Source organism: Meleagris gallopavo, chromosome 6 (genome assembly GCF_905368555.1).
Source record: "Meleagris gallopavo chromosome 6, MGAL_WU_HG_1.1, whole genome shotgun sequence".
NCBI lineage: Eukaryota > Metazoa > Chordata > Aves > Galliformes > Phasianidae > Meleagris > Meleagris gallopavo.
In genome coordinates this window covers 5,561,593-5,575,435 of record NC_139409.1, presented here as the reverse complement: position 1 = coordinate 5,575,435, position 13,843 = coordinate 5,561,593, and the positions used below count along the sequence as shown (strand labels likewise).

The 13,843-nt window shown below is 42.3% G+C and overlaps 1 protein-coding gene across 4 annotated transcripts in view; it reads right to left on the bottom strand.

The window, feature by feature from the left end:
• LOC100543777 (sodium channel protein type 5 subunit alpha-like) overlaps positions 1 to 13,843 on the bottom strand; it is a 202,847-nt gene that overhangs the window by 76,335 nt on the left and 112,669 nt on the right. For all 4 annotated transcript variants that reach the window (XM_085226971.1, XM_085226970.1, XM_085226972.1 and 1 more), the window contains 2 exons: positions 10,332 to 10,505; positions 8,563 to 8,919 (listed from right to left, as the gene is read on the bottom strand). In XM_085226971.1, coding sequence (XP_085083097.1) covers positions 8,563 to 8,919; positions 10,332 to 10,505 — 531 coding nt within the window. The remainder of the gene's footprint in view (positions 1 to 8,562; positions 8,920 to 10,331; positions 10,506 to 13,843) is intronic.

Here is a 13,843-nt window from a genome sequence, read left to right as displayed (position 1 = left end):
TAAAAAGACACCAATAAATTTGGTATGTGTTAATTTTTTCTGGGGAATTCCTTGCTTCATAGATCAAAAGAGAATCCTGATCCAGTTTTTGTTTTCAGCCTCCTTTGAACTGTATCAGAAGAGATGTACAATAACCTTTAATAGGATTTTAGCTATTAATACTTAAAGAGATCTAACTTTCTATGGGTAGATGATTCAAGGGAAAAGTTGGCAGATTTGAGTACTTATTCAGCATGGACACCAAAAGGTACCTTTAAAACAGGAACTGAACACACTTGTCCCCTAATGCAAGATGCTTGCTCAGATTTAGTCACCAAGTGCCAAGATTCAGCTCTTCAGAATAAACAACTGAGCCTATGGCAGGATGCACAAACTCATAAATCTGTAGTGACATTAGGAAGCAGATTACTTTTTAGGACAACATTTGAAAAGCAGTTTTTCCTCCCATCTATTCCCAGGTGCATTTCCCTCACCTCTCGTGAACAAAGCACTCTTATACCTCCAAGCCTGGAACGAACACTACTTAATCTGCCATACCATGGCATTTTTGAAACCCAGCAGTTTTTGATGGTCCATCAAAAATACCCTGAATTTAATTTCCTCAGGTTTTTTTAGCACCACCCTCTAGTGTTCTACACGAGAGTGGCTGGTGATTGAACTAGACGATCACAGCAATCTTTCCAGCCTTCATGATTCCATTTAGGTCTAGAGGGAATGGCCTCAACATGCTCCAGGGGAGATTCAGGTTGGACATTAGAAAAAATTTCTTCTCTGAAAGAATGGTCAGGTGATGGAAGGGGCTGCCCAGGGAGGTGGTGGAGTCACTGTTCCTGGAAGTGTTCAAGAAACGTTTAGATGTTATACTTAGGGACATGGTTTAGTGGGGAAATACTGGTGGTAGGTGGACGGTTGGACTGGATGATCTCAGTGGTCTTTTCCAACCTTGGTTATTATATGATGTATGCCCAGTAACATACACAATGATTGTTTCTGTGGGCATTGATAAATCACACAATTTAAAAAGCCTTGAGTCTTAGACAAAAGGTTTGTCTTTAACTCCAAACAAACCTACAGATGGATGCAGGCTTTCCAACTCTGCTAGGAGCCATTAGAGGCAACTGGACTGATTGATTGCTGGTGTCAGGATTCATCGTTTTGATTCTTCACATGATGCCATCTGTTTCTGGTGGGCCTTTCATTCCTTTTAATGGTGTTTAATACTTGAGCAGATACAGCCAGATGTTTGCTCAAAAGCATCAGCTACCTGACTGCTCTGCTTCCTGGACAGTGTTCAAGCAAGGGTGGATAATGGAGTATACAAACAGCAGAAACTGCCCAGGGACTCACAGGCTATGTCAGTAGCTGGCATGAAAAATATGAAGGGAGAAGCTGGGAAAGTGCTGTGGTTTGGCTGTTTTCCTTTGTGGTCTGGATTCTCTGGTATCACACTAAATGTACCATAAGCATACATCAATGGAAGCAAAAAGGATGGTAATATGCTGACAGTTGTTTTGACTCTATTTTGCCTGGGTCCTGAAAGGTGCTTATTCATGCATTCTGGGCTGCTCTTCCACAAAGCTGCACGTGACTTGAGGAGGAAAATTCACCTCACTTAAACCAGTGTCCAAATTCATGAGACTGATTCAAATGACACTTCTACTCTGTGCTAACATTTCCTTGGGGCTCAAACTCCTTACGGACCCTCACTATCTCTTCAGCCCCTATCTCCAGCATTCCAACTCTCACCACGGCTCCTGCAGCTTCTCAGCACGTCCCTCTGCTGCTGTACCCTCATGCACCCTGCTTGCTGCTTTGCACATTTTGCCTGTCCTGACACTGACCGTTCCCGACATGAGTATTCCTGCTTGTTTGCCTAGTGGCCTTCACAGCTGATGTCACTGAAACATAAACGAATGTTTCTAGAATGGCGAGAGCTGCTGAAAGAGCAGATAAGGTGAGCAATGGCACCCGGGACACAGACATGGGGGAGCAGAAGGAGAGGTGCTGCTTGTGCAAGACTTTGGAAAACCTGAACTTCTCTTTGGATTTCCTGTGGATGCACATTTGCTTGTAAAGTACTGTTCTCCCCCAAAGTACATACTAGTGTGTCATATCTCTTCTTCCTTCCCTTTTATAGGAAGAGGAACTGATGGGGCAAATGTTGCCTCAGTGAGAATATCTGCTTGGTGGATGAAGGACGGTATGCAAACCCTGAGGGTACAGACCTCTGTGGTGGTTAGGATGTTGAAAAAAGAAGTTATAACTTTAACTTGTAACATACTCTTCCCAAACTTGCTTTAATATTCAACAAGCAAATGTAACCTAGCGTTTGGTATTAGGAGGCACACGATATTCTACAATTCTAGTTCATTCATATTAATCATCAGCTGTACAACCACAATATAACTACATTTCCCTCCAAGGAGAGTAATGTTTATTCACAGAATAGAAGTCTTCAGTGGCCCCCATGAATAAGAGCATGTTTGTCATTAAACACAAAAATAATTACTTGATTCAGGGCAGCAAGCATGGCTGCAACTCTTCAGTTGTACATTTCTCTAGAGAGACAGTGTAAGTTTGTTGAAAATGAGATCTGTTTGAAATTTGAAAAGAAAATAAGGAGATAGCTGGAAATGTGCTATCACAGGTCATCAATGCTCCATTTTCATTCATTTACTGGCACAAGAAATCTGAATGAATGAGGCCTAATTCCTTTGGTGCAAAGCAACCATAATCACCCTGTAAAAAGCTTTCTGGACCCGAAATCCCCTGTGTAATGCCTCATGTCTCCTAAAAAGGTCAGAGTCTTGATGTAGTTTCCCTCAGCGACAGTCCCTTCATTTCAGGTAGAAATACAAGACTCATCCAAAGACCCTCTTTGGCCATCCCAGTACACTTCTGCTGTCTGAGCTCTGTCAGAGCCTGCTTGAGGTGCAGAATTGCTATTCACATTTTCTTAGGTCTGTTAGACTCCTAGTAATTCTGTTATTACTTGTCATTCTACCATCAGGGACAATGATAGTTCTCTATATCCATTTCACTTAAAGAGAAAATCTGACACATTACCATAAACATCTTTCAAGTCTGGCTGTGATCTGCTGATCATCTACTGTGATGGAGATATATCAGTATTGGGTGAGACAGGACTTTATGGCTACTCCTTCACTAATAAATTAAATATGCCCAGAAACATTTCCTCATGCTGAGTACAACTGAGAGAGATCATTTCACTCCATATTATTAAGCTTTGTCATACCCTGTGCTGACCAAAGCCTCCCAGCTGAGGCAGTCCCTTGACTGTGAACACCCAGGTACCCATCTGTACCGTGGGCTGAAGGATTCCTATGGGGAGGGCTTATAGTCTGTCTATGCAGTGGTCACATACATCACATTTTGTGTTCCTCAATCAGATATTAGGGTGCTGAAACGATAATACTCTGCAAATTACTCAAGGAAACAACTTCATATAGAAACAAAGCTCCCATGATGAAGACTACTCTGCCCAGCTAGCAGTCTTGCCTTACACATTTATACACTATACATCACAGCTACCTCTCTTCTGAGGTTTTTGTTCTGTTTGTTTGACTGCAGAATCACAAAACAAAAGGCACCAAAGCTATCAAAGCAAAGATGAAGCAAAGCAAATTAACTAGAATTATTTATCACACAATTTTGCTTCATTCTTAATATTAATTAAATAGGAATAAAAACAATCTGGATAGATACAAACTTGCAGGCACACCCAGAAAGAGATTTTGCCTAAAAGTAGGATTACGGCCACAATAATGAAGTATTAGATAGGTACATGGCACCCAGCCCCTCCCTGTGGTTCTTGGGGACTGCTACTTATAAAGATGATTTGGGATAGGAAATTAACAAGCAATTCTCACTGGCTAAGCAGTGCACCCACACCTTTAGTCACTTCTCTTCCCTACTCAAGCCACCCCAACTCAAATCTACTTCTGGCACATCTGTCAGGGCAGGAACCATGCTAACGGGCCTTTCCTCCCTTCTCATTCTAGAATATTTGTTCCCTTCCAGGTTACACTGGTGGTGCTCAGAACAATCTCTCAGTGGTAGGAAGGGAGACTGTTGTGGAAGGACACTCTGAAGTCAAAATACTAAGAAATCACCATTTGTTCACACTCCCTGGACCATGGTTTCATGCTCTCTTGCCTTGCTGCAGAGATCTGACACTGCAGAGACCACTCTGTCAGAACTGCTTTGGTGATATGCCATTTTATCAGCAGACTTTGGATGTTAAAGAAAGAAATGGTGGTTAATGAGACCTGCTGAGATATTGTGTCATCTGCTGGGTTTAAGGACCTACAGATTTTAATCTGATGGTTGTTTAGCAGCGCTTTCTTAGAATACTTCTTCAAGGAACCATCCCATACTGACTTCAGTAAAAGAATGTAGGGAAAGAAAAACTTCTACTTTCCAAGAATGTGACATTTCTGTTTTTCTGTGTGTCACAGTCACAGGCTGTGTCAAAACAGAAAAGGCTTCCATCAAAACATCAAGGCTTCCACAGATGTGAAAGTGGTATAAAAGGACAGACTCCAGGGCATCCAGTTTTTTTTAAAGACAAGTTTCTATTGGGTTTAACTAAAGCAAGCCACTTCAATTCTCATCCAAATCATGCTGAGCAGTCCTGCGACAAGCACTCGAATTATCATGGGAAAAGAGGACTGGAAGGTCCTCTCAGGTCACCAAGTCAAGACCCCTACTGACATGGGCTGTTGAATTGCTTCCTTCAGAAATTAACCAAGTTCCATCTCACAGGCTGCTGGTTTGGGGCCAGCTGTCTTCTGGAAAAGTCTTCCTAGACAGCCTCACTGCACTGGTAGCCTGAGGCTTCCTTTTCTGAGGGCACCCATGGGTGATTTATCCTCCTCCTCTGACGAGAGCTCTTTCTTGTTACCTACACACTTCTCCCTGCCTTCTTCTGCATTCCCCTCATCTAATTAAAATCTCTTTGCTTTTCCTAGTTTGGCTTAATCTCTCTTGAGCGCCAGTCACTAAAGGAATACGCTGCACATCCAGTACTGCAGAGCACTGCACAACAGCATTGATACTCTCCTTCTCCTCTGTAATTACCTTTCCTGATGCATATTAGAATCTCATTTAGCTCTCTGATAGGTGCAGCATGTTGTTGGCTCAATTAACCAGTGATAAATACACATGGGTGCCTACAGCTGAGTTAGTGGGACAGAAACAAGCGCTTTTGAGGTCTATTTAATCTGACAGCTTAGACTTACCTTTGGGTAGGATATTTTATGACTTCATGGATTTTGTTGACCAGATCTGACTGCAAAGATAGATCTGTGTGGTTATCTTAAATATGGATGCTCTCAGTGAATGATAGGTATATCTTTATATCCTCACAAAGGTTCCCTGTTGATAAACTACTTAAAAGGGTAGATGTGGCACTGAAGGACATGGTTAGTGGGCATGGTGATGATGGGTTGATGGTTGGACTAGATGATCTTTTCCACCCTTAATGATTCTGTGACTCTGTGATTCTATGAAAACATAAATACTTAAACAGGGGGGAGTGTGTAACCTTACGATTTGTTTTTTCATAATTTCATGCATCATAATACAATGATGACAGTTAGGCAGTTCTTCCTGCAGTATAGCTGGGCACCCTAGAAATTTGTGATGCTTTCTATCTTTATGTTCTCAGAAAAGGTTCTCAGTATTTTTCTGGGTTACAAACACTGATACTGGACAAAAGGACTGCCCATAACCAATGATAAAGAGCATCTCCAACATTTTATTTCAATTTTCATCCCAGTAAAAACATGACCATCTTCTCTTGTGACAGACCATCCACCCTGGCATGTTTATAACTCAAAGCATAAACTTTACTTTGTACCATGCTAGAAGAAGCTGGTAGAAATCTCACTTTATCCAAGCAGCAGGGACAAGAATGAAGGGGTTGCTTGGCCAGCACACGTCAGACTCACGCAAAGAGGTTGGAAGGTTGTTCTTTCTGTGATTGGAGTGTCAACTTTATTCATGCATGTCATTAGTACAGCAGCAGTCCCCACTGCAGGAGGTTGTCCCCTGAGAAGCGGCTACTGTCACCCTCAGCTCTGACACTGGCTGACCCAGCAGAGCAGGGCAGTAAGGACTGCCTCGTTACCCAAACTCCTCTCTGCCTTTTTAATAACTCCTCTCTCAGTTATTTTCCTTACTAAACTCAGGAACACATATGTACACAGGAAATATGTTAAGTCTTAACTGTAATCATAATTATTCAGTTAGCAATTTCAGAAGTCCTTACACATGATAGCGAGCCTATTTTATCATTCCTCTGGCTTGGCTTTCCCTTCCAAAGTAGCTTCCATGACTCTAAAAATGCTGCCAGATCCTAGCAGCACAGTATTGCTGTGCAGAAGGCAGTCACACAGCACGTCATTCCCCAACTATGCTGTAAGGTTTAGTTCTCTGAGGATGACTCAACTATCAGCTGACCAGCAGTGCACATACTTTCACACAGCAGTGGCACAGTGCAAGACATTTTCGGGATATATGAATACCAACCAAAGACTTAAGAATTACTAAAATTCCTTTCAGCAGCTTGACTGCTCTATAACATGAAGTTGCCCAGGGCACTTACTAATTTTCCATGCTTTTCTTCCACCATTCCTTTGAATTTATGTTAGCGAGGCTCGATAAGACCTGCAAACCCAAGCACTGAGTATATCATAGAATCACAATGCTTGTAACTCTTCCCACCCCAGTCTGCAGCCAGAGCTTGTCTTCTTATTTTAGAGAGTTATTAGTGCTTTTTGGCCAGTTGAGCTTTTGTCTGATGCTCTTCAGCAAATGAGTGATTTTGTGAATTCAGTCCATTCTCACTGAAGAAACCAAGACTTTTGCTAATGTTGTGGGAGAAAAGAATCGTCTTTCTACCTGATAATTAACATCACAAAATCTCTATGTGCTTGGCATGGAATGAGCCTCATGATTCAGAACCTGTTGTTCTTTTCCCATTTGCCTGGTACTATTGCACTATCACACCTATGGATCTTTTTCTTATTATTTTTTTCACCCTAAGACCTTTACATACAATAATCACTCCTATTCCCCAGTCTTTGCTACGTGCATACAAAACTGATGGCTGAAAAGCATGAAGCTGGCACTTTTGCTTTCAGCTGACCAGTAACTTCAGATTACTCATGCTGACAGAGGTCTTCAATATCTGGTTGTACATCTGGGACAGTCTTCTCAGAGCACAGAAGTATAAATATATGTGGATGCTGTTCGTACAATCTCCTCTGAATTGGATTTTATATTTAACAATTCCCATGCAACGTCAAGGGTTTTAATATCCAAGGGAATAAGATGTTGCACATTCACTGAGTAATTCATTAATATTTCAAATATGAACATATTCTCTCGAATTTCCTAGGTATTATTTTCAGATTTCAATACAAACACAGAATCCACTGACTAACAGTAGGAGGAGCTTAAATTTCTCAGTTTAGGCTGAACTCCCTGCAAAAATATGCAGAAAGTCATAACTTGTCTCACATCATCTAATCCAGAAAGAAAGCTCAAGGAAAACCATGGTAGAAAGTTAAAGTGAAGGCAAAAAGAAATCATGCCACTTTCTCAGTAATCATAGCTTAATCTTTTGATTTACACAAAAATCTATAAACTGTAGCTTTCTCTTTAAATGAAAAATCTAATTATTAGAATTTAAATTAATGCAAACACAAAAACTGTTCTCGTTTCTTTCATAGGCTCCTTTAAGGAGTTTCCTATCCCAGCAACCGAGAAGCAAAACCCCGGGTACTTAAAAGGCAAAACAACCACTAAAAGCAGTCCGTAGCAAAGCCCAACAATTTTATGGCCACATCCACTATTAAACAACTCACTGCATAAACAGTAAGCCCATTAGAGCCTCAATGTCAAAGATGCTCTGTAAGCTGAACGGGCAAAACATTTCCACAATGACTGCAAGCCAGCAAAGCGCTCCATAAGATGTCAACAGGGAAATACAATTCAGCCTTAATAGGTTCAGAGCTTATGTAAGCCAAGCTTATGGGATGGTCTATTAAAAAAGCAATGAGCAAGTGACTTAACTGTAAACATAACCTACAGCTTCCTAGAACACGCCAGCTAAACATATCTGAAACTCCTCTCAAAGACACTGTGCTAGCTGTAAGGCTCACCTGTTCTGGACCAGAAATGAACAGAAATAAAAATATCTTCCAGTACAGTGGCAGTTAAGGTGATATTCACTCCTGAAAAGAGATCTCTAATCTCTTAAGTCTCACCAATGCCTTAAGGAATAAAATCATTATAACAAGCCTGTGTGGCTTTTTTTCCTCTTAAACATTACCTGTCCTTCTGCAAAAACATTAAGCCTCCATCTCAATTAGCATTGAAATGACTTGGGATATGAACAAATGTCTCTGGGTGAGACCTTGGTTCAGCAAAAACTAAAGCCTCGAAGCAACACAAGTTTTATACTTTCTGGATAAAAGGACATCCATTTCCACACATCCAACAGGAAAGGGAGAAGAAACCATCTGGACAACTCACCACCAGGTTTCCTATCACCATGACCAACAAGAAGACGAGAAGGCACAGGGGCTGCCCAGCTACTTCCATGCAGTCCCACATGGTCTCGATCCACTCCCCGCACAGGATTCGGAAGATGATGAGAAACGAATGGAAGAAATCGTTCATGTGCCACCGTGGCAAATTGCCAGTTGTGCTTATCTTCTTAACATTGTCCAGGTAACTTTTCCCAAAAAGCTGCATTCCTACCACGGCGAAAATAAAAACGATGATCGCCAGCACGAGGGTGAGGTTCCCAAGGGCGCCCACGGAATTACCGATGATTTTAATGAGAGTATTTAAGGTCGGCCACGACTTGGCCAGTTTGAAGACCCGCAGCTGTGAACAAAACACATACAACAGTGTCAGTTCACAGAAGCAACAGACATTTCAGCTGATTAATTATTAAAGTGGGTACAACGTGGAATGCCACAGTATGAGGGGATTTTAGCCACACTTCCTGTGAACCTCACTACGTCTATTAATAAAACATCACTTGTGCTTCCTGGGTGAGAACGAAGCGTTCAGGAGCTTTGCTCTGCCTTATTAGACAGATGTGATTTTTGAGCTCAGTTCCCTGATATCACTGGGGGGAACGGAAGGAGGAAGTCTCATGTCTCAGTATTTTCCTTTGGGTTATTTTTCCTCCTCAAATTAAACAGCCTGACAAGCATCTGCAGGGAGAGGGCTTAGGGTTCGATACTGCAATGGGAGAAGCATTTCCACTGTGTTTCACTGCAAGCCTCAGCCTGATGCTGGTAGCTGATAGCTCCCAGAGTGAAAACCACCTCTGGGCCAAGGATCACAAAGGCTGAGCATAGCCCATGTCCCACCAAAGACCTATTCTAAGGATGTAAACTGTTCCTAGTGCTGTGTTTTCAGCTGAAGGCTTAATTTTAACCCCACTGCAGAGGCATTGCTCAGAACCTGACAGGAGGCTCTCAGGGCCCAGCAGCGGCAGTGGAAAATTTGCATTTTTGAGCAGCAAAGAGAATTTTAGAAAAGGGGGAAAAAAAAGAAAAAAAAAAAGCCTTCCTCTAAATGTAACCATAAGGGCTTATTTTCCTGGTCTTTCTGAAGCCACATCATGGCCAGAATGATTAACATGGACATCCTGGTACATGAAGTGCAACACAAATGTCAGGCTGGCAAGGAAACGACTTTTCTGTTCCAATATGCCGACAGTCTCTCATTAATCGAATGCCACTATCCCATGCATAACAAAGGAACTGACAGCTAAGGAGTTCCGTGAAAGACAGATGCTGTGTTATGCTGATCAGCTCTAGAAAAAAAAAATCTCTCTGTGAATAATTCAAAGACATTCTCTTTTGACAACATTTAAAAGAATGGTGACATGTTTATAATATAATTTAGGAATAACAACTTCCAAAAAGACATGTTACTAGCTCTTGCATTTTGGGGGCCATCATTTATCTGCTGGTTGTTCTAACAGGTGTACAGGTATAAAAAAGCAGATTTTTATTACAAATTGCATCTCAAACATCTAAAGTGCGCCTCGAGTACCTGGCACGGCTAGAAGGAATCAAATTATGTTCTCATTTACCCTGATGCAAATCTGGAACAATTCCATTTATCCCACAGCACATATAATTAGTGTCACGTACTGTTCACCAGTTTGCAGCAGTTAAAGTCTTTATTACTGGATGCATTCTTTAAGAAAATATGTTGCATTCATCTCAGAGCTTATATGTAATGCAAGGAGAGGGGTAAGAGCAGAATGAGACCGTTACCAATCGAAAGGAGCGTAACACGGACAGGTTCCCCATGCTGGATAAACCCAGTTCCATCAGGCTCAGTATAACAATTATGCTGTCAAAAATGTTCCATCCCTGCTGAAAATAGTAGTAGGGGTCAAGGGCAATTACTTTGAAGATCATTTCTGCCGTAAAAATCCCAGTGAAGACCTGCAGAAAGAAAACGCAAAGTGAAAACAGCCTTCCACACGTCCCTCCTTTATCGCAGTCTCCACAGTCACAGGTGAGCACAGCGGAAAGCCAAAAACACGTTGAGAGCAAATACGTCATCTTTCACGGTTGATTCTTTATCAGTGCTACAGCTCTGGCTTTGTCTGGTCTCTTCGCAGCGATGCTCGGCGATGTCTGGGTTCAGCCCTTGATGGGGACAGACACTTACATCGCCTTCTGTCGCCTGCATGTTCTCAGTGGTAGAAAAGAAAGCGTAAAGGTGCCTTTTATAAAGGTTAAATCTATTTCAGTGGAGAAACCTGAATGAATGGAGTGGGAGTTTTAAAGGGATATCTGGACTGCAGCGTACCAGCTGTATTATCCGTTGTTATTTTGTTATTACTGTCAATACCAGCTCAAGCCTCCAGCCATTCTGAGCTCTCTTCCTGGCCCCAAAGGCAATTAGAGACCCTAATTTGAACCCTTTTATTTTTCATTTTTTTATTTTTACAAATACTTCCAGCAGATTTCTTCTCACAGCATCTTGAAGACGCACTGCTTATTTATGACACAGTTCAAATGTCACAGAGTGGAGCTTTTAATTGGAACATGTTTCTTTAGAACAACATATAAATATTGCCTAAAAGGCATGGAAAGAAGACAGAGGAAGTCTGCAAATTCAGACAGCAAATTCAATTTTAACCCATTCCTGCAAAGCATCTGAGAGAATCAGATCTGATCCTTTCAGATGCACTCCTTAAGTATCAGGATAAATACGACAGCTTAAAATGAGAAAATGTGAGCATCGTGTTGTACTCACAGTTTCATTTCCATCCTAAGTACCTGCTCAAGTGCACAGAGCTTCATGTTCTGAAAAGTTCTCTGCTGCACTTTTATATCAAAGCACGTGGTTTTCTACACAGCAGTCAATATCAGTGCACTGTGTATGTCAAAAAGAGGGGACACCAGAACTGATATAGCAGTAACAAACACTCAAGAAGAAATATTTTCTTTCCCATATGTTAAATGTCTCTACCTATCTCAGCAAAAGTGATCAGCTCTAAGTAAGAAATAAGAGAAACTCACCACTGTGTGGAAGGGAAAAGTTGAGGCTCTATAATTAAGGTGATAAGGAGTTAAAAAAAATAAAATAAAAAAAATCACAGCTCGCATTTGAAGAAAGTCTGATTTTATCCTATAATGCTTCAGGAGTGAATGGCTGGATTGTTCCCATAGCCATTTTACACAGCTCCTTATGTAAAATATATTCTCCTTGTCAGGGAAAGAGTACTACAGACTGTGTCAGTGTGAAGTGCCATCCTATCAGTGTCCCATACCAAGAACCCAACACAGTGGTCCATCTCTGTTTCCTAATTGACACGCAATTTCTGAGTCACTGTGGCTGGAGATAGCAGAGATTCCCACCTGAATGCCCCAGTTCCCCTAAGGACAGCAAACCAGCCCAAACTAGATGGCTGTGAAATCATATCCAGGGGACTGCCTGCAAACCCACACCATCGTGCTGCCTACATTGTGTAACCGCCTTGCAGAGAAATGACTCAGGAGGATTGCTTCCTTTGCTTGAATCTTTTTTAATCAATAGCCTTCTGAGAAGGAAATGTCATAGCAAAATAGAAAAAATGTCTGAGCCATCTTATAGGCATCAGGAGCCATGTACGTGCATCAGTGACAAATTTCAAATGGGAGTCATCAAATTGCTGGCACCTGGTTAGCCGCTGTTGGGATTATATGAGGAGCTGGATGCTGCAGTGATAAAGGCTGGAAAGCAAAAGAATAACTATGGCTTAAAGGTGCACCAGGTTCAGATTAAGGTTGAACGTTACAAAAAAATTCTTGCCCAAAAGAGTGGTGAGGCACTGGAATGCACTACTCAGGGATGTGGTGGAGTCACCGACCCTAGAGGTGCTCAAGAAACATTTAGATGTCGTATTAAGGGACGTGACTTAGAAGGGAAAGACTGATGGTAGGTGAGTGGTTGGACAGGATGAACTTGGAGGTCTTTTCCAACGTTGGTGATTCTATGAGCTTGCCATCCTACTGGTTGTGGTTGTGAATGTGCCAGTGGGGACTTAGAGGAATTTCTCTCAAATAAATAATTAATAAATAAATTTCTCCACCTGCTCTGCAGTAATGTCTCCATTTCTAAAGAAACACAGAAATTGAGAAAAATCTCATTTTACCTGCCTTACATCATCTAGCTGTGTGTGTGCTGGTCAGGCCTTGTGAGGGCATTTAGAAATGTTGGTTGCTGAAAGTGATAAGCTATAGAGGCCCAAAGGAAGTAAGTGCCACACAGTTGGTCGATGGAGATAGCACCATCACAGTGGGAGATCTCCAACGCCTAGCAGGCAGACTACTCTCACAGATAGCAAATTCATATCCCACTCTCATTTCTTTCAGAAACACTTATTTGGAGGAAAAAATGCCAAAGATGTGCCCTTTTTAATATCTTCCCCCATCTAATGCTGGTGTAATCACTCAAAGAGGGTTAGATGGGATGGCAGGAGCTCAGAGCTCAGTGTGGGCGCAGAGGAGGCTCTGGCAGTTGGTGGCTTAGGGGAAGCAGGCACCTGGCAGCCTGCCCTGGAGCTGGGGCTGCCATCCCTTACAGGGCGAATTGCAAAAAAACACACTCAATTTTCATTACAAATGACTTTGCAAAATCCTCCACAGGATGGAATTACCTTCCCTGACCTGCTCTGCTCGCAACCATTCCTGTTATGAGAGGGCTTAGGAAATCTGGTGGGGGGAACCTCTCACCCATGCTAGCATCTGAGAGGAAGGGCAGCCCAGGGCCAGCAGCCTACTCCCAAACATAAGCAGCAGGCTGTTTTGTTTATTTTACACTTTAACACAAATCAAAACAGCTCCAGGCAGTGCTGAGAAGCTCAGGGTGAAGCACACCATCTTCTGCAAAATTTTGCAATATTCACCAAAATTTCCTTTGCGATTTCCCCCCCCCCCCTCTCCTCATCGTCTCCATTTCCATCAGCCTTGTTGGGAGCCCTGTGGGCAGGAGGGATGCCAGGGGCTGGAGATTTGCTGCCCGTGGTCTGGCAAAGAGAGAAGCTGCTCTGTCAAAAGCAGAGCAAGGAACAGACGCATTTACCAGCCAGAGGGCGGGACGGCGGCATTGCCACCTGCTGTCACGGATGCTGGGTCCAAAGGATTTTTTTTTTTATCATCTGAGGAGTCATCTGAGAAGGCCACAAATGGTTGAGCAACATCCCCACAACGTGGGCTGGCTGCATAGAGGAGCTGGGTGCAGTTCTGCAGGGTGACTTTCCAAGCTACGCTTATCTACTGTTTCCCACAAA